At 42.8% G+C, this 21,918-nt stretch overlaps 1 protein-coding gene across 11 annotated transcripts in view; it reads right to left on the bottom strand.

Moving 5' to 3' along the window:
- The window catches only part of LOC144504621 (pleckstrin homology domain-containing family G member 1-like), a 201,765-nt gene that overhangs the window by 47,070 nt on the left and 132,777 nt on the right, over positions 1-21,918 (bottom strand). For 9 of the 11 annotated variants that reach the window (XM_078230256.1, XM_078230258.1, XM_078230260.1 and 6 more), the window contains one exon: positions 5,670-6,217. In XM_078230256.1, the coding sequence (XP_078086382.1) occupies positions 5,670-6,217 (548 nt within the window). Of the gene's footprint in view, positions 1-5,669; positions 6,218-17,838; positions 17,974-21,918 lie in introns of those variants that run through there. The other 2 variants (XM_078230264.1, XM_078230263.1) reach the window with 2 other exon arrangements.

Genomic DNA, 21,918 nt, shown 5'->3' with positions numbered 1-21,918 from the left:
TTCACATCAAGTTTGCTTGGTAGATTAGTTTTCGCTATGCACTTCTCCCTTGCCCAGGGTGGACTCAAATATCTGTTGCAAAGGAGTGCTACAGCAACTGTCACGACCTAGGTTGGAACCACTCCTGACAGCTTTAGGAGCAGGCCGGTGTGCCGCACTGTATTGTGGGAAACTGTGGCCATGAGGTATAGATACAAAACTATTTTCAAACGTGGGGCCATTTGAAAACCTTCCAACTGGGAACCATTTTGAGCCAGGTGCCAGTTTGTAACTAGAGGGTAGAAATTTAAGATCAGCACAAAAAAAAGTGCGGGTTAGGAAAATGAGCTGAAATGGAGGGGGCTGTTAAGGGTTGGAAATCCCTACGGGAATGAATAGGCAAAACAGAATCCATTTACAGATTTTAGAAAGAAAGCAGACTTGCTTTTATATAGCATCTTCCACAATATCAGGTCATCAAGGCATTTTACATCCAATTTGAAGTATACTATCATAATGTAGGGAAAATGGCAGCCAATTTGCACACAGCAAGGTCCCGCAAAAAGCAATGTGATAAAATGATCAGATGATCTGCTTTATTCACTAACATGGTTGAAAGATAAATATTGGCACAACACTGAGGAAGCTTTTCTGGCCTTTAACACTGCCATGGGATCAGAGAACACAGAAAGGGCCCTCTGTTTAATGTCTGATGCAGAGCTCTTTCAGGGAGTACATGACGAATTCCTTCTGTACAGTAAAAGTTTAGTGTTCTACTTGCGTAAATTTGACAAGTCTGCAATTCAAACCAAGTTATTCCAGAAAGAAAATTCCTCTGATATAACATGCTAAGCAGCGCGCAACTAAAACAAGTAACTGGATCATTATGAATTCAGAGTCCACCAAAAACAAGTGTTCTTCCATTATCCATAAAGGTTAAAAGCTTAAGGAGAAAGGAAGGTCAGCCAGCACATTGTTCTGCACAGCTTGCTGTGCTCTATCCCAGCTACCAAAGAGACAGAGGCAAGGAGACTTCCACCCTACTGAAGGGCTCTTTGAAAGGTCACCACCTGTTACACTGACCCCAAACAAAATACTTTAAGCAAACAATTGCCTATGCTACTTCTGCTAATTGGAGGCACTGCAGGAAATGTGAACAAAACAATGGCAACATTCTCAGACTATACAAGAGATTTGTAGACTGTAGAACTAATCATGGAAGAGTACAGATGATGTTCCCATCATTCCAACCACATCCCAGTGTGTGGTGTAACTGTGATCATTCCTAAACCTTGCAGAGGTTTTTTTTTGGGGGGGGGGGGGGAGAAAAGAGGGGGAAACAGAAGAGGGATGCTTGAAGAAAGACGAACAGAAACAAAGGAGGGATAGATTGTATAGAAAGCCCACAGTCAGTTCAGCATGCTCTCCCTCGTCCTGCCTCACTGGCAACCATGCACCCAACTCCCCGTCCCCAAAACTCTCATGGTCCAGACACCAAGATAAGTGGGGGTAAATTCATCAGCGTCAGACTGGAAGGTCCCAGTGAAGGGAAGGCAGTGGGGAAATCCCTCCAATGGATACAGTAGACCCATAAAAGAGCACACCCCCATCCCTTGCCAGACACCAGTCTGTACAGCTAAAGCTACCAGACTACCCATACGAGTCTCCTGCTGCCATGGTTGGGGCAGCATGATGCCCTCAAGTGGCCACTTTAGGGACTCAATAGAACCAAAAGGCAGGTAGGCCACCCAACACTGCCACTGCCTGTATAAAATTTAACACAAAATCAGGGACATGCAGGTCAGGGTAAGCAGAGGAAGGATTTTATGAGCTTGCTTCCCCTACCCTGCCTTCAAATTCGCCCTGGAGAGAGAGAGAGCAGGGACGAGAGAAAAAAAAAGATAAAAACTGAAATAAAAGGAGGGAGTTTACAAGCCTCATAACGTAGGGTTCTCTCCATTAAAAGATGAAAAAAATTTGCTCCAGCAGATCAAGATTTATACAGATACAAACATGAGACACTCAGTATACAGCCTTGGCCAATGATATGATTTTTTGTTTCTGCGGATGACTGCTCTTCGTTTTCATAATGCTATTGTAAACTTTGCACAGAATTGTGATAGGGAAGGAAAGCTTGAATCTAGTTATCTGGAATTGATATAGTGAAGGACATTTTAATAAGATACAACACATCCTCAATTACCATGGGGCAGTTGAGGGAAAGAGAAAAGAGCAAGAGTTTGGGACAAGATGTTAGAAGAATCTCAGAATTAGAAGAACAACGCTAGGGTTTGTATAGCAGAGTCCTCAATTATTTTGTCAATGCACAAAAGAACATTTCATCTTATTGTGAACACATATTGCTTCAGCTCAAAAGTACTCATGATTTTGATCGATGATCTATTCAAAGCCAAAATAAAACTTGTGCATCGACTTTTGACTTCTAGTTTTTAAAAAAATTGTATGGAGAGAATCAAACTAGTGACATTACTTCAGACAAGAGGTAATTGCACCATGTCACATGACAGTTACCAATAGTACAGTTTTATTCCAATTTAGGAAGCCTCCTGCAATTCATACAAGAGAGTTCCATCACTTCATTCCTTTGTCCAATGAGTTGCTCTAAAAGTGTCAGTCTGCCTCAAGTTAACAGCACACTCATCTCAACTTAAAAAGGTCACAAGTTCAGGACCTACTCCATCTAGAGACCAGAATGCATTATGAAGCTGACACCACTGCAGTCTTGGGGAGTGCTGCACTGACTGACTGAAGTGCTGGATTTCGAATGAAACATTAAATCAAGACTCTGTTTGCTGTTCAGACAGCTGTATTTACAAAACCAAAAAGAAAAATACTTTTTGGAAATCTGAAATAAAAACAGAAAATTGTGGAAATACTCAGCAAGTCTGGCTGTTAGTCTCTCCACAGATAATAAGTTACTGCTTCATTTCAAGGACCTCTCTTCAATACTGCTTCTATGTATAGTGCAGCTTTAACATAGTAAAAAAGTTACCCAAGGCATTTACAAGAGTCTATAATCAGACAAAATTTGACAAGCGACGTAAGGGCATAGTTGCACAGATGGCCAAAAGCTTGGTCAGAGAGCTACGTTTTAAAGGAACCCCATGAAGAAAAGTGGGGAGGTTTAGGGATTCAAAAGCCTAGGGCCTTTGCAGCTGAAGGTACTGCCACCAATGATGGAGTGGTGAATCAGGAATGCACAAGAGGCCAAGATTGTTGGAGCAGAGATATTTCAGGGTGGGGCTGGAAGAGAAAAGCTTGTTTGGACATGGCAGCAAAGTTTTGCACGACTAGGCTTAGGAAGGTGGAAAATGGGAGCTCAACCAAGATTGCATTGGACTAGTCATGTTTACAGTAATAAAGGCATGGATGAGGATTTCAGCAGCAGATAAACAGAGACAGGGAAAAAAGATAGAATTGGGCAGTCTTGGTGTTGGCACAGATTATATTGTCGGAAGCTCAAATACAAAATCAAGTTGCCAAAAGTCTGGTTCAGCCTCAGACATTTGCCAGGGAGAAGGATAGAGTTGATAACCAAGGAAGAGTTTGCAGCAGGAACGAAAGCCAATGGCTTCTGGCATTCCAACATTTAGTTGGGGTATTTCTTTTCCATTGCTGGAAGTCACCCAAGAAGTCTGACAATTGAAGGAGTGAAACACCAGAGGCGACAACGATCTGGATGTGCATGTGGAAACTGACACTAAAGCAAAAATTGCAGTTGTTTAAAATCTGAAGAGAGAAAATGCTGGAAATACGCTGCATCTGTGATTCATTCAACTGGTCATTCATCTAATTTTCTGTCTGTGGGAGCTTGCAATGTATAAATTAGTCAAGCAGCATTCTGGGATGCTTTGAAGACTGAAATGGTGCAATGTAACTGCAAGCTATTTTTAAAATTATTTAAATGCAGGGCAAGCTCAAATACGCAGCAAGAAAGGGGCACACGTTGCAACGATCACCCAGTACAAACAATGAAATGGAGCATGCTGTGAAGCATTATTTTACTTCCAAGATCATCATATGCAAAGGCACTAAAGAAGCTAGTGTTGTTCTCCTCAAGAGTAGAGAACATTAGGATAAATTTATTAGGTGTTCATAATTATGAGGGATTTTGATAGCATAGGTAGGAAATTTGCACTGGCGGGTAACTGGAGGCTGCAGATTTATGATAATCAGCAAAAAGTATAGAGTCACAATTATTTAGAATGCCTTGTTTGAAGAGCAGTGGAAGCAGAATGAATAGTAACTTACAACAGGGGAATTGGATACATAACTGAAAAGGAAAAAAAATGGAGAAGTTGAGGAGGGAAAGTGTTGTTGATGGGAGGAGTGGGACTAATTATACATTTCTTTCAAAGAATTGGTGTAAGCACAATGGACTAATCGTTCTGTGCTGTATGATACGATGATCACTAATCTTCAAAGACAAACCTTAAAAGAAAGATACCATAGCAATTCCACAATCCCCTATCCCCACCCACCACCAAATTCTTGGTTCAGAACGGTCAGTAAACACTTTTCAAAAGGGCCCAATTGAGGTAAACTCAGCATATGTTATCTTTCAGCATGATGGACGCGAGCTAATGGTCCAAAAGTAATTCCAATTTTCTTTCAAACAATGGACAAGTCCCATCTTTAGCCAGAGCATTCCAAGCTGCAGGGACAAAAAAAGGACGAGAGAGAGAGAAGGACGCAAGTTTAAAAAAAAAAAGTACCTTGTGAAAGAGAAGAGAAAAACTTCGATGTCCTTCAATACAAGGGACCAAGTGATCTCCCAAGACCTGTCAGCGACATTTTAGTTAACGCATGCTGCAGGTCACATACAGCCTCAGTCATTCATATTGTAGAAGCAGAACACTGCTGAAATCAGTCATGGCCAATTGGAACAGTTTAAATGAAGGTCAACAATGGAGTAGCTGATCTAATGTAGCATTTGGTTAACCAATCAAAATTTGTTTTTATTTAACTCAAGTGCAGTGTCATTAATGTGAAGTGTGAAGATCGTGTACAATAGTGTAATTAATATGGATTTAATAAGTGTGCATGATTTCCACCCCCCCACCCATCCAGCCAACACATTGGGTAAACAAGTTGGCAATTGTAACCACAATGTTAGGTTTCGAAATTTCCTCGAACCGGCCTCAAGAGTTCTTTGAGGAAGTGTATCCCAAATTTGCACTCTTGGTAAACAAAAGTTTTCCTTCTGAATGGTCCAGCTCCAATTTTATTTTTAAAAAGGTCATGTCCCCTTTTCCAGGACTCCCTAGTTCCTCTTTTCTAAATCACCCTACAACAACCAAATTAGATAACTCCGTAATCTTCCATACTCAAAAGGAACACAAGTTGTGGGTGTGTGTGTGTGTGTAGCACTTTGAAACTTAACCCTCTGAGCCCCAGGTATCAAGTCAAGCTGCACCTCACCCACCACGCCGCCCCCACCCCCCCCCCCTTAAATAAAGGGCGAATATTCCTTTTGGTCTTTTGAAGTTGAAATAAAATAAATTGGGCTCAATCTAGCATTGAATGAATGGGTGTCTGATATGGATGATAATGACATTAATGAGAAATGGGTACATAACAAGCTAGTAACAGTTCAGCTGGAGAGGAGCCTGAACCAGAAGTGACAGAGAAGACAAGATCACTACTTTCATCCAACAGACAAGTAATACCTTCACAATGCTCCTCAGGTCTTGGACGTAGGTCCGCTCAGTTTCTAGGATTTCCTGCACGACCCGATCCACATAAAGCAGCTTGGGGCTTGCAGATGCTGCCCCTGGTGACGTTGCACGATTCTTGTAGGAGCCTCTGGAGTCAACCCTCTTGATTCCACTTGCTCCAAGCCTTTTCTCGCTAACCTCTCCGGAATGCATACATGGTGGTTTACTCCTTGCACACTCCTCTGTGCTGGGCAAGTTCCCAGTTGGAATCAGCTCCAACCGGATGGCGCCAGCCTCTTTCTCCTGGCCGGCGAGGCCTAAGTGGCTATTGGAGACCAGAGTCATACCACTGCTTAAGGAGCAATGGCTGTCCCGAGAGGAGGCAGAGGATGACGTGGAACTGTAGCTGACTGGGCGATCACGGTCAGATGAATCCATGCTCCTCATTCCACCATACCGTCTATCTCTGTGCAGGAAGCCAACAGGAGCAGTCAAGGTTGCTCTATGGGAGAGAGTCTCTCGAACAGGTGGTAGGACATCTGGAAGCACATGATACTCATCTGTAAAAGGAAAGCAAATAAAATGAAAGACTGCAGTTTGGGGAGTAACTAAGTCAATTCTAATTGGTCAGACATTTTTAAAAATCAAATTTTGTACATTTGTTCCTAAAGTTTAAAATGAGTTTTTAAGAGTCACAAATAGATTGATGCTAGCCTACAACCATTCCAATATAACTAGGATTTTGCGTGGTATGTGGCCAGAGCAATTCTACAGATTATTGGTAAAAGAACCAGAGGGGAGAAGAGGCCATCTTAAAACAAAAGCTTGTGATTATGAAGGGAATTGGATACGTATTTGAAATGGAGGCCATGGAAAAGATCTGGGAGTAGGACTAATTGGATAACTTTCAAAAGAGACAGCACAGGTATGATGGGCCAAATGGCCACCTTCTATACTGCAAGATTCTACAATTCTCCACCTGGGCTCAACCCTGCAAACACTACACCTGTCTTGTAGTGTTCCCTATATCTGTTCGAGTACAGCAGAGTTTCTCTGTGGTATGGGGAGAGTCAGGGTGTGAAACAGTCTCAGCAAATATTCTGAGTTAGTCTATTTTCTTACATTGGAACATTCAGCAAGTACACACTTTTTTTTTTTAAAAAAGAGCATTTCTTCCACTCTCAGAAGAGTTTGACTCCGTGATGGAGTATGGTTAACCCCTCAGTAGTTAATCTCTGTTCCCATCATTCACTTTGATGGTCAACACTGGAGCAGCACGGTGGCAGTGATTAGCACTGCAGCCTCACAGCACCAGGGACCTCGGTTCGATTCCTGCTTGGGTCACTGTGTGGAGTTTGCACGTTCTCACCGCGTCTGCGTGGGTTTCCTCGATGTGCTCCGGTTTTCTCCCACATTCAGAAAGATGTGCTGGTTCGGTGCATTGACCCGAACAGACGCCGGACTGTGGCGACTAGGGGAATTTCACGGTAACTTCATGACAGTGTTAATGTAAGACTTACTTGTGACTAATAAATAAACACTACTTTTATTCTTGACCTGCAGCAGGCCTCATGGCCATACTGAACTTCATACATTTTGGTCAAGGGATAATTAGCTCATTTCAGTGTCTTTCTTGGTGGTGTGAACCCAGATAGCAAAATGCCAGCAGCTTAATCAACTGTCTGGGTCCTCAAGCCAATCCAGAATTCTGCCAGTTTGCAAGAGTAGTCATCGGATGCAGTCAGGAAACCTGGGCTATCTTCAACATGCGCAGCACACGCTCCCAAATTGTAAAACCATATTTTGCAAGGGAGGCAATAGTGTCCCAGCCACTAAAGATTAGCCAGATGCAACTTAGAATGATGCATTGCTCAATGTTACAACACAAGAACAGGCCATTCAGCCTAAAAGATTCAGACTGGTGTTCATGCTGCACATCCTTCTAGTCCATTCTCCCTCATCAGTTTATCAAGTTTCTCTTTAAATGCATCAAAGTTATTTGCCTCAGCTGTTCAATATACACCACCTTGTCACACTCTGGGTGAACAGGTTTCTCCTGATTTCCTCATTGCATTTATTAATTTATATTTACCTTATATTTATGAACCCTAGTTTTGGTCTTCTCACAAAAGTGGATCGTCATTTATCTGTAGGAAGGGCATTCCCTCAGTTCACGTTGGGGGGGGGTGGGGGGGGGTTTAAAATCGCAGGTCAGGGCGTCCTTTAGAAACATTTCTTCTGCAGAGTGCTGCAAAATGTGGCAAGAGCAGCCAGCTGTGCATCATGCAAGCTATTCGCCCGTTTTGTTGTCTCAGCCAGCATTGAGCAAATAATGAAAATTCTAGCCTTGGAAGAAGGATTTGAATGTGTTGGAAGCAATTTAGAGAAGGTTTACCAGGCTAATACCTGGAATGGATGGCTGTCTTATGAGGCAAAGGTTGGACAGGCTAGGCTTGAGAAAAGAAAGAGGCAACTTGATTGAAACAAGCAAGATTCTGAGGGATCTTGACAGGGTGAACGTGGAGAAGATGCTTCCTCTTGTGGGAGTCTAGAACTAGAGCTTAGTGTATAAAAATAAGGGATCATCCATTTAAATGGAGATAATGCAAACTCAGAGGGCAGGAGTCTTTGGAACTCTTCCTGAAAAAAATGATGAAAGCAGAGTCTTTGTTTATTTTTAAGGCAGAGGTGGATAGATTCTTAAGCAAGGTGACGATGGGGGCGGGGGGGGGGGGGGGGGGGATGGTATTAGATCAGCAATGATTTATTAAATGGTGGAGCAGTCCCATGGGGCTCAATGGCACCTACTCCTGTTCCATATTCGTATTCCTGCAAACTTCTGATGTAATCCTTGTCCCTCTATTTTAACCAATATTGTTAGATGGGTGCGCCTCATAACTCTCGTTTCTCCGAAGTTGCAAACACTGTCCTAAACAGTATTGTCTTTCCCTACACACTTTCCAACAGTACATCCGGTTATGATTGCTCCCCATGATTCAGCAGCAGGACTGAACTTCTTTCCTGGGAGCCGGACAGGCTAGAGGGCATACTTGAAGTTAGTTGACCCAATTGCATTTCTGGTTTTTGTATCAGTTTGTTAACAGAAATTGTACTGATTGTATTAAACCTCTAAATCTCATTGGTCTGCATGTCTCATCTACAGTGAATTAAAGTAGTCTATGATCAGAACAAATTTTTCTTCATCTTGTGTTAACACACTCCACTTTAGTTGCCATTTAAGGACTACACCAGTCTAAAACCTAGAGATCCACTGTTACATTCCCAAGTCCTCTAGCTGTTACTAACGCTCCAACTCTTAAGGGAGCATCAGACCCAGATTATATGCAATTTCTTTTAAATTCATTCCTGGGATGCGGGCATCACCCGCTGGGCCAGCATTTTATTGTCCATCCCCAATTACCAATGAACTGACCAGCTTGCTAAATAATTTCAGAGGGCATTTAAGAGTCAACCACATTGCTATGGGTCTGAAGTTGCACATAGACCAGGTTTGCTTCCTTAAAAGGACATTAGTATATCCCAGAACTCAGCTAGATTATAGGTAGACATCATGGGCTATAAACCAACAGGATCCATACAACCTCCATGTCAAATGGAGGCAGGCAGACAAACACAAACAACTTTTGGGATTGTTGTTGGTGTAGACTTGATGGGCCAAATGGCCTCCTTCTGCACTGTAGGGTTTCTACAAGGTTTACAATTGGGAGGGGGGGGGGGGGGGGGAGAGAGAGGTAATTATGATGTGATTAGGCAAGAATTAGGGGACATTTTGGGAACAGAAACTGTCAGAGAAAGGAACTAATGAAAAGTGGAACTTTTTCAAGGAACAAATACTGGATGTCCTTGATAGGTATGTCCCTGTCAGGCAGGGAGGAAATGGTCGAGTGAGGGAACCATGGTTCACGAAAGAGATGGAATGTCTTGTGAAAAGGAAGAGGGAAGCTTACGTAGGGATGAGGAAACAAGGTTCAGATGGCTCGATTGAGGGTTACAAGTTAGCAAGGAATGAGCTGAAAAAGGGGCTTAGGAGAGCTAGGAGGGGACACGAGAAGTCCTTGGCGGGTCGGATCAAGGAAAACCCCAAGGCTTTTTACTCTTATGTGAGGAATAAAAGAATGACCAGGGTGAGGTTAGGGCCGGTCAAGGACAGTAGTGGGAACTTGTGTATGGAGTCAGTAGAGATAGGCGAGGTGATGAATGAATACTTTTCTTCAGTGTTCACCAAGGAGAGGGGCCATGTTTTTGAGGAAGAGAAGGTGTTACAGGCTAATAGGCTTGAGGAAATAGATGTTCGGAGGGAGGATGTCCTGGCAGTTTTGAATAAACTGAAGGTCGATAAGTCCCCTGGGCCTGATGAAATGTATCCTAGGATTCTTTGGGAGGCAAGGGATGAGATTGCAGAGCCTTTGGCTTTGATCTTTGGGTCCTCGCTGTCCACGGGGATGGTGCCAGAGGACTGGAGAATGGCGAATGTTGTTCCCCTGTTTAAGAAAGGGAATAGAAATGACCCTGGTAATTATAGACCGGTTAGTCTTACTTCGGTGGTTGGTAAATTGATGGAAAAGGTCCTTAGAGATGGGATTTATGACCATTTAGAAAGATGCGGATTAATCCAGGATAGTCAGCACGGATTTGTGAAGGGCAAGTCGTGCCTCACAAATTTGATAGAATTTTTTGAGGAGGTAACTAAGTGTGTTGATGAAGGTAGGGCAGTTGATGTCATATACATGGATTTTAGTAAGGCGTTTGATAAGGTCCCCCATGGTCGGCTTATGATGAAAGTGAGGAGGTGTGGGATAGAGGGAAAGTTGGCCGATTGGATAGGTAACTGGCTGTCTGATCGAAGACAGAGGGTGGTGGTCGATGGAAAATTTTCGGATTGGAGGCAGGTTGCTAGCGGAGTGCCACAGGGATCAGTGCTTGGTCCTCTGCTCTTTGTGATTTTTATTAATGACTTAGAGGAGGGGGCTGAAGGGTAGATCAGTAAATTTGCTGATGACACCAAGATTGGTGGAGTAGTGGATGAGGTGGAGGGCTGTTGTAGGCTGCAAAGAGACATAGATAGGATGCAAAGCTGGGCTGAAAAATGGCAAATGGAGTTTAACCCTGATAAATGTGAGGTGATTCATTTTGGTAGGACGAATTTAAATGTGGATTACAGGGTCAAAGGTAGGGTTCTGAAGACTGTGGAGGAACAGAGAGATCTTGGGATTCATATCCACAGATCTCTAAAGGTTGCCAGTCAAGTGGATAGAGCTGTGAAGAAGGCCTATAGTGTGTTAGCTTTTATTAACAGGGGGTTGGAGTTTAAGAACATGGGGTTATGCTGCAACTGTACAGGACCTTGGTGAGACCACATTTGGAATATTGTGTGCAGTTCTGGTCACCTCACTATAAGAAGGATGTGGAAGCGCTGGAAAGAGTGCAGAGGAGATTTACCAGGATGCTGCCTGGTTTGGAGGGTAGGTCTTATGAGGAAAGGTTGAGGGAGCTAGGGCTGTTCTCTCTGGAGCGGAGGAGGCTGAGGGAAGACTTAATAGAGGTTTATAAAATGATGAAGGGGATAGATAGAGTGAACGTTCAAAGACTATTTCCTCGGGTGGATGGAGCTATTACAAGGGGGCATAACTATAGGGTTCGTGGTGGGAGATACAGGAAGGATATCAGAGGTAGGTTCTTTACGCAGAGAGTGGTTGGGGTGTGGAATGGACTGCCTGCAGTGATAGTGGAGTCAGACACTTTAGGAACATTGAAGCGGTTATTGGATAGGCACATGGAGCACACCAGGATGACAGGGAGTGGGATAGCTTGATCTTGGTTTCAGATAAAGCTCGGCACAACATCGTGGGCCGAAGGGCCTGTTCTGTGCTGTACTGTTCTATGTTCTATGTTCTATGATTCTATGACATCCCAGTGTCTCACTCAATTGAGAGCAAAATGTTTGCTAAATCTGATGAATCACTATCCTATAAACCGATTACACAGCAGGAAATAAAAAAAAGACTTATTTTTAAACAGCTGAGAGCGCAGTGTCACTCCGCAAACTCCTCTTCAGGTCAGTACCTGTGTAGGGGAGCTCTAAAATAACCCCGCAATGCAGAGACGAATGCAACACTGCAGTGCAGTTCCAGCTGAGTTCAAGGTACAACAGATAGAAGGTCGACTTCAACAGCAGACAGATATTTTCTGATGGAATAATTTGTTGTTTATTGCTTACAAGAATTGCAGAGAGGTGCCTTTCATCTTGCCCACCAATGATCTGCACAATTACGATAATTCAGAACTAAAGCCAAGGTTCTCCCACCCTTCCTCAGCTCCACTTGTGTTCATATCCTTAAAGACTTGCTTTTATTCCACAACTTTTGTGACCTCAGGAATCCCAAGTTACTGTTGTGGTGAATGTAACCAGGAATGTGATAATAAACAAAATAATCTGTTTTTGTGTTTACTGAGAAATAGCTACTGGCCAGGACACCAGAGAGTACTCCCCGTTGTCGTTCTTCAAAAAATACTCCTCAACCCAGAGATAGATGGGCTTGGCTTAACCTCCCAAGAAACTGCACTCCCTCAGTGCTGCACTAGAGTGCAAGACTAGACTTTACATTAAACATGTTGAAATGCATTTGGACCCCATAACCATCTGACTCAGAGGTAAGAGTACCACAATTGAGCCAAGGATGTCACTATAGGTACCAATTTTCTATACAACTGCTGCTTCTTTATATCAGGAGGGCATCATGGAAATGGTTGATTGTATCTTTAGTAAAAACGGTGCGCTTTTCAAAAAAAGGTAATTGTTGCAGGTCTTGGCGTTAAGCGTGCAAACGACTTGCTCAATGGTAACTAATAGATTTTTCAGTTACGCATACAACACAAAGGTTGCCTTCAATTGAAGCAAGGAGGATCAGAAGCAGATAATTCAATGGCCTGTTAGAATCCCTACATTCCAAAACCCAACTGCAAGCTTTGGGCAAGGGGTAGAAATCTCAAACAAAAAGGTGATCTTCTTCAGAATGCTGAGCACAGCCCTGACGAAACACCAGAGATTGGATTGCATGCCCCAGGACGAGCACCTGCTCCCTCATTTCAATGCTTTTTCCCTTTCATCAAGAACTCTTTCACCTGTCAGGTGATCCAAGGACTGCTCAGTTATATTCTCAGTCGTGCGCTCAGCTAGAAGGCCTCACTGCATTTGTTTTTATTGCAGCAACATTGTTAACTGATTGAGGAGATCACGAGGCTGGTTTTCTCCCCTCCACCTTGCTGTAATAAATTGGTTTTTAAGGAAGTATGAACAGAGATTCCTTCACTTTCCAGAATGTAAGTGAAGAGAAACTGAATGAACATTAACAATTAGTAAAGAATCAAGGGAGATGGCAGAATTTATTTTTAAAACTGCACAGTTATAGAACAAAGAAAATTACAGCAGAGGAACAGGCCCTTCGGCCCTGCAAGCCTGCACTGACCATGCAGCCCGACTGAACTAAAACCCCCTACCCTTCCAGTGACCATATCCCTCTATTCCCATCCTATTCATGTATTTGTTTAGACGCCCCTTAAAAGTCACTAACGTTAACTTATGGGCTGAATGGCCTCCTTCTGCACTTTAGGGTTTCTATGAATTTATGATTGCTGGGAGTACATTCCCAGAAAGGGTGGTTGAAGCCAATTCATTAGCAACTTTCAAAGAGGAAAAAAGGGGATCGAGAAAGAGGAAAACTTTGCAGGGTTAGGAGGAAAGATCAGCAGGGATTGCAACTGATAGGATATCTTTTTCAAAGAGCTGGTATGGGCATGATGGGCTGAATGGCTCCTGATGTATGATTCAGTCTGCTAAGATGTACTCAACCACAGAACTACTGCAAGAGCATGACAATAGGATACATTCACTATTGAGCTGCTCAGCTTAGCCTATCAACCACTAGGAGGCCTGTTATGTTTGGTATCACTTCAGTGAGTACAGCTAGTCACTGCGGTCATTAAGCTGGCATACTCACCTCGGACTCCAGTCACTGCAGAAACCTCGCTCTCAAAAATACACAACTTTAAAAAAAAACGAATAAAATCTTAATCATCAGTGGCCATTAATTGACTGGAGATCACTCTTTCTCGCTTATTCCTCATGATGCTTTCAATCAACCATCTGAGCCATAAGCAGTCTGCTCTGATTGGCTCCCAAACAAAAAACCCATCATTGGATCTGGGGGCTTTGTTCAGCAGTCGGCAGGACATCAGGCTGGCTTCAAGTAGTGATGCAGCCGTTGCCATGGCGACACTGCTGCAGTGGTCAGATGTTGCTTGGGATGGGACAGAGGGTCACAGTGCAGAGTTGCTTAGATCTGCTGTAGAACTCTGTGCGCAATAAGAGCAACCGCTTTCAGCTCTGCAATTACTGAGTGAATTAAATCAGGAGGCTCCTCTCCCCTGACATTGTCAGAAAAGAAAGCTTTTTAAAAAACTATTAGCCATTTTGTTTACAAGTGTGGCAGGGAGAGCCAATTTCAAGTTTTATACTAGGCTGGAGGGCAAGGGGGATCACGTCTTTTCAAATCATGTGGGTAGGCAACAAGGAAGAGGGACCTGTGCCAGAAATTTGCACTTGCCCTCCGCCACGTGCCCCCCCCCCCCCTCCCTCCTCGACATTCCACTTTAGTTTTGGGGAGGGCGAGGTAGAGGAGAATGTGGAAATAGATTTCAACTCCTGTGCGTATTGCCTCACTGCACCTGTACTACTTCGTGATCTCAAGTGATAACATTTGCAAGCCAATTGATATGATCAATCTCACATGTCAAAACTAAGCACAGGAGTCAACAGATAAATACTGACACTTGTCAGTCAGGACATTAATACCTGACTGACTTCCCATTCTAATACATCACAGGCCAACAACAATCTATATTTCCCAAGAAAAAAAAGCATATTACTGCAGATGCTGGAACGAAAACAAAATCAGAAAATGCTGGAAAATCTCACCAGATCTGACAGTATCTGTGGAGAGAGAACAGAGCTAACGTTGCGAGTCTGGATGATCCTTCATCATAGTACTGACGAAGAGTCATCCAGGTTTGAAACATTAACCTATATTTCTTGTTTGTTACCATTTCCAGAGCCAGTGAGCAAAAAAAAGTAAGACAAATTTCAAGTGTTACCTAGCTGTTATGGCGATACAGTTATCCCAGCATCCACTGCAGGTGTGAAATCACTCCATTAGCACAGTAGATCCTATTGTTTTAACGGGGCTTTTTTAACCACTGTGAATGCTGGGTTCTCTTTACAAAGATCAAAAGGCAAAGAAAAACAAATTGTTCAATGTCCCAACCACTTCAAGGAGGCATAATCAAATAAAGTGGTGGCACAAAGTAGTAAAAATGATTTCGAATCACCGTTACAGATCTGGTTTCAAGGTGACCCAAGGTTGGGAAATAAATATTCCAGCGTACATAATATTTTGGAAAGAAAGCCAAAAGAGGAGGGGTAGCCCAGTTAGGAAAGGACAACATGAGGACATTAGTGAGAAAGGATCTGGGCTCAGAAGATAAGAAAACAAGAAATAGGAGCAGGAGGCCATTCAGCCCACTGCCATTTAATGGGATGATGGCTGATCTTCCACGTCATCAAGTAGAGTCAGTATGGCTGGAGCTTAGGAATAGCAAGAATCAGAAAACACTGGTTGGAGTAGTTTGTAGACCCGCCCACAAGAGTTGGGCAGATTAATCAAGAAATTATCGGATCTTGTAACAAAAGGAAATGTAATAATTGTGGAAGACTTTAATCTTCATATACACTGGAACAATCAAATTGGCAAGGATGGTCTAGAAGACGCAGCTATAGAATGTTTTTTGTGGTAGCTCCTGGAGTGGAACAGACTAGGGAAAACGCTATTTTTAGATCTAGTATTGTATAATGAAGCAGGGTTAATTAGTCACGGTAAAAGACCCAAGAGTGATCAAAGTACAATTGAATTCCATGTTAAGTTTGAACGTGACATACTCCAATCCTTAAATTTAAAGTCAATTACATAGGTATGAGGAGTGAGCCGGCCAAGGTTGATTGGATAAATAGACCAAAAAACAAGAACGAACACAGTGGGAAACATTTAAAGAAACACAATGTTCAAAAAGATCGATCCATTCATGGCTCTCTCAGGAAGAGCAAGTCTGAGAATTGGGGATGTTTCAGAAGTCAAAGGGCTACTAAAAAGTTGATGAAAAGGGATAAAATAGAACAGACAAATCCCGAGGACCTGACAGGCTACATCCGAGGCTTCTAAAGTAAATATAACTGCAAAGACAGTGATAGAGTTTATTCCCTTTAGATGCTTCCCACAGACCAATTCAATCCTGTTCATGTGATCCCCGTGTTTGTGAAAATTATAACACATATTTAAGAATCCGTGTGCCATTCTTCCAATGATTGCCATTACACCATCTGTGTCCTGGAAAGAAGTCAGCCTGTCACTCATATTTACTGAGAACTAACTACCCACTAAGCCAGGGCTGACATCTAATGGGACACCTTCCAAAGTGTTTACAGGCCACCACAAAGTATGGCCAAAGAGAGGACATAAATCCCATCAAATCAACTCACTGTGACAACAACAAACAGAAGACCCTCACCCAGCCATTCTTTAAGTTTTTTCAGACTTGTCTTTAAATGTTCATTTAGGTCATGCAAATTTAAGTTCCCTCCCACTCCTTAAAATGCATTTCCAGCATCTCACAGCCAATGCTCGAAAACTGTTATGGAGCCAGGCCAAGGCACTCATGTCAACCATTTGGTCCAATCATGAATCAAAGATGCAACATAGGTACAAGTATAGTTTAGGGTGGCACTGTGGCTAGCACTGCTGCCTCAACACCAGCAATCCAGGTTTGATTCCCGGCTTGGATCACTGTCTGTGTGGAGTCTGCACATTCTCCGTGTTTCCTGCCACAGTCTGAAAGACATGCTGGCTAGATGCATTGCCCATGCTAAATTCTCCCTCAGTGTACCCGAACAGGTGCCAGAGTGGGCAACTAGGAGATTTTCAGTCACCTCATTGCACTGTTAATGCAAGTGTACCTGTGACACTAATAAATAAACTTAAGCTTTTGAGACATCAGCATATAATTTGAACCACCAGCCATCAGTAGAGAGGCAACTAATGATCACAGGTCCCACAACAAATCATTTGCTAGCAACAGGTCCCAAGTGTCCAACTTGAATGGTATTGATAGTTTGTCAGGAATGGTTTTTCAAGCTTAGCATGCTGAAACCACCACAGGCATTTAGTATCATCTGGCACAAAATGGTTAAGGCAGAGGTGGGGATAGAAAAAAGTGCGCTTATTTAAATGTTGGTAACTTCCTGCTTACATTTGTCCTGGTAGCCCTCCAATTTACAAGTTGGGGTTACTGGGTGAACATCTTGCCCAGTGCCATCTTTTCCTCCCAGTCACCAAGGTTGTGACTTCTGCAGCTGTCAATCTGGGCACTTCCTTGGGCAATATGAACTGAACTAATCAGCAGACAATAATCAAAAATAAAGAAAATCTCTCCAATTGAATGAAAATTGAGAGAGCAGGTGGAAAGGACAAGCCTTTCTCCCCACTGTAGGGGGCGTGAAGAGGGGAAAGGGCCCCCAACAGGAGATATAAACTGAGTTAACAGAAAAAGGTTGAAACCCAACTTAGAAACCATCTATAATGAGAACATTGACTCCTAGAAACATGGCAACCAAAGATTAAAGTTCCCATCAAAAAGACCATAGAGTTATTTTTAATGTTCACATTTAAGGCAAACAGCTTACAACACATCCTGATTGTCTGTCTTTATGTCAGACTGATTGCTTGTACAGTTTGTCGATTACTCCAGATAGAAATTGCTCCTTTAAACCACAGATGTCACACAGACGCACAAAAATAAGCCTCCTAAAATCCAGCCCCTTTGCATCATACCTCTTAATCATTCAACCATGCAACAAGCCATTCATCTGCTGGATAATAAACCTAAAATAAGGGGCAATTATTCAGGGTGGGTGCAAGCCCAAGGCAGCTGCTGGCCCTTGCCAGCTCACTGCAAACCTTTAAAAGGAACAGATTAGCGATCACATTCATCCACTCAAAACAGAATGATTTTAAAAAGCGCAATACAAACACACACACACACGACGACTGCTTACCCTGTGGGCTGGTCTCCCTGCAATGTTTTAAGAATGTATCCTTTAGACTTCAAGATTTGCTTTGTGATTCCAGTTCAATAGCACATCTTCAGCTTTCACTCCAAAAAAAAAACAAAAACCCTTCATGGAGTCTCCTTATCCAGTGCAGTAACTCTCAGCAGCTGAAGCTGGAGAGAGAGTTTTCTTCAGCTGGGTCTGTGCGGTAAAGGTGTACGTCACGATGTGCAGCAGTGCTCAACGCAGTCCTCACCCACAGTCGACCTGTAGCTAACTATTGCCACCGGTCAGAAGATTAACGATCAGCCAAGAGCCATCAGCCACATTTTAAATTTAGGCAGGAGGTTCCAGTTTTTGCTGATAACACAAGGTGGCAGTTTGCCAGCACTGCAGGCAACATTTCTATTCAGGACACATTTCTCCACAAGAGCATTTAAAGAGCCCTTAACATCCAAACGATCTCTCCCTCTGCTATCTGCACCAGTTTAAGCGGGCACCAAATATAAAGAGATAAAGCTAGTGTGCCCAGAAATTTTATCATTTGAAGTACCATCCTTGGAGGCTCAGATATTAGCTGTGGCTCAGCTGATAACACTCTTGCCCTAGTCAGAAGCTAGCAGGACTAAATCCCACTTCAGAGACAAATGCTCCAATGCAGTACTGAGGGAGTGTTGCACTGTTGGAGGTGCCATCTTTGGGGTGAGATAATAAACCAAGGCCCCTTCTGCACACTGAACATGGTCACAAAAGATCCTGTGGCAGTATATGGAAAAGTAAGGAAGCTCTCACGTCTTGACCAACATTTATGACTCAACATCACCACAAACATTCGATTTGATCACTTCATCTTAGTGTACGTGGGTGCTTGTGTCGAAATTGTCTGCCTGTTTCCAACACTGGCAGCAAAACACTTCTGGCGTTATGAAAGGCACTATTGAAATGCAAATCTTATTTTTCTCTTTTGAGCTGATGGTATGAAGTTGCAAAGTTGTACAAAAGTGGTGACAACTTTCCAGTTACTTCAAATGGGGCCAATGTGGCAACACTATGTCCACAATTCTCAAAATTGGAAGATGGGAGGAAAGGAGATGCATAGATTACAAACAAAGAGGTTAGCCAGGACCATGCTATCCAACCTGCCAGCTGGCCATGTCTAGCTTGGAGTGAGCAAGTAAGCTCACCAGTTCTGCAGCTGAAGTAGGAAGTGGGAGTCAAATAGGGGAATAAATAGAGGTGGTTGTAGTTGTACCCTTTAGTGTTCCCTTGGAGCGTGAAGCAGAGGAGGAATTCAGACTGACAACTGTCCAAATGAACACATCTTCCATCCTTATCCCAGTTGATAGTGTTTAGCCTTGTATGATACAAAAGATTAGTGGGCTCCCAAGACACAAAATGGTTAGGGGGCACCTGCACCATTATCCACCAGATGTCAACCCAGAATTCAGAGTTGGATCTTTGGCCTCCACTTGCTGAGACCACCTAGACTGGCTTTTGTCAGGAAAACAAAAGGTGGTTTTAAAGGGTATTTGTATCATTCAAATTAGAAATAAGGTATAGTTTAAAGTGGGTTTAATTTAGTGTTTCTGTACAAGATAAACCTACAGCTAGATTCAGGTTAGGCAAGAATGTGTGGGGGTTTTGTTTCAACTTAAAACTGTGCTTAGAGAAGTTACAGCATGAAGAGTAACTAAAAGCTGGCAGATGCATGAATTCATTGCTTAGCAACCAAGGGCTCTTTTAAAAAGGTAGGAAGGTCTTTTGAGTTTAGTTTTTAGTTGGATATTGCAGTTAGAGATAGGTAGTGAGAGAGAAGGCAGCTCTGCTGGAAGCAGTTGGATTAGAAGGCTAGAGAGGGGGAACATCTCAGCTTTGCTAGAAGACAAGCCATACCATGGAGTAATAGTTAAGAAAACAAGTGCAGGGATCTAATGAGCAGCTAGTTAAAGCAACTAGAGAAATTGAGGTAGTCTGAATTTAAAGGAACAAAAAGAGGAACTGCCTTTAGGAACAGGGTATTCATAGAATCCCGACAGTACAGAAGGAGGCCATTTGACCCATCAAGCCTGCACTGACGACAATCCCACCCAGGCCCTATCCCCGTAATCCCATGCATTTATCCTGCAAATCCCCAACACCAAGGGGCAATTTACCATGACAAAAATCAACCTAACCTGCACATCTTTGGACTTTGGGAGGAAACCCACGCAGACACAGGGAGAATGTGCCAACATTCTGTGCAAGACAGTGACCCGAGCCTGGATTTGAACCCAGGTCCCTGGAGCTGTGAGGCAACAATGCTAACTACTATGCCACCCTCAACTGTTGATGTTTTCTGAAAAAGAAAATGTACAAGCTATGGCCTTTTGAGCCAGGGTTGCATTCTGAGATTTTCCTGTCCCATTATCAACTGGAATCATAACACTTTTGAACCCTACACTTCTGATTCACTGGGAGCCATTCCCCGAGTCAGACTCAAAACTCACTCCAAGGAGAACAGAAAGAGAAGAAAATACAGGAAGAAGAAAAAAGGTGCGAGGGTAGCTGTTGTCATTCCTAGATCCCAGTCATGGAAACTACAGCAGGAGGCTTCACCATTATAGACGGTTACAATTATCTTCTGACAAGACTCTTTCAAAACACAATTTTAGAATGCAAATGTCACAATTCACACTGGATTTTCACAACTATATACACACATACTGAAAACCATTCTACATTCAACCCCCAGTTCACAATTAAATAATTAAGCTTCACACCAGCTGTTACGCATAATGCATTCCATACACTTCACAACCCTTCTCAAACTGTGGAATTACTAATAAAAACCAGAAACTCATTAAAATAGTAAGACCGAAATGAAGCTAGACTGGTGGTTTGAGGTACTGGAGGGGAAAAGATGGTCAGAGTATATGCACAGAGATTATGTATTCAGGTAGGGAGGAAAGCAAGGGGTGGTATTCAAGGATGAGTGCTCAGGTGCTAACTTGCACTGACTAACTATGCAAAAGAAATCCGAAAAAGGTGGAAGGGAATTGATCCTTAGGATTGAGAATTCAGGACCAAATGTGATAGAGTAGGGGACTGGATTAAAACTGAAGATGCAGCAAGTTTCTTATGCATTTGACCCTGCATCAAGTCAGTGTGGGTTGTATGTGCTGCATTGACTATCTCAAATTCCAGACTAGAACATCTTAAAGATGGGGGTAGCTCTATGGCCCCATACCAATGGGACTGGTGGTGTGGGGTGCAGAGAAACAACAGTCACAAAATGGCTTCCTTTTTTAAAATAAAGTTCCCATGGTATTTAAAACCACATGAAAATATCTTCCACTGACTTTCAGGCACTCCAGTTTATCAGTTCCCTTGCTCCAGGGTCTTGTGCAGTCCACACCTGGCCATTTATCAAAAGCTCAGAATAAACTGGTTTGAGAGAACATTTTTATTTCATTTACTGACCTAGATAGTGAGTGATTTTTTAAAAATGAGAACTGCTAAAAATAAAACCCTTTCACATCTCCCTCCTCACCAGACCCCATTTCTATCTACCCAACTCTTCACAATCCATTTTCAAACACAGCTAAGGGCAAGTCAATGATTTTTCACTTATGAAAAGTATTTACAATTATGAAACAGGGAATAACCAGGGCATGATTAGAATGTACTGTCCCTACATTAATAAAATTTAACAGAACTGAGGGGGTCCATATAATTATGAAAAGACTGAACAGGCTCGGGATCTTTTCAGTAGAAAGGTGACTTGATTGAGGAATTTAAAATTGAGGGCACTAATAGTAGATATAGGAAAGACGTTTCACTTGTGGGGGAGTCCATAACTAGGATATAGTTACTGATAAATTCAATAGGGAATGCAGAAGAAAAATGGCAACAAAACTCTATTTTGCTTTGGTCCAAAGGCGATGGGGCCTTGGCACATGCATTGTTAAACTCATGCACTCATGCAAGTACACACTGGGGATTCTATAGCCATCATTATTGCCAGATGGGAGGAGCATGGAATGGGCCTGATGGATCTCCCAGAATACAGTCCAGTACACAGTTGACCTTACTGGAATGGACAGGAGT

Source organism: Mustelus asterias, chromosome 15 (assembly GCF_964213995.1).
Source record: "Mustelus asterias chromosome 15, sMusAst1.hap1.1, whole genome shotgun sequence".
NCBI classification, from domain to species: domain Eukaryota; kingdom Metazoa; phylum Chordata; class Chondrichthyes; order Carcharhiniformes; family Triakidae; genus Mustelus; species Mustelus asterias.
This window is presented reverse-complemented; position numbering and strand designations above follow the sequence as displayed.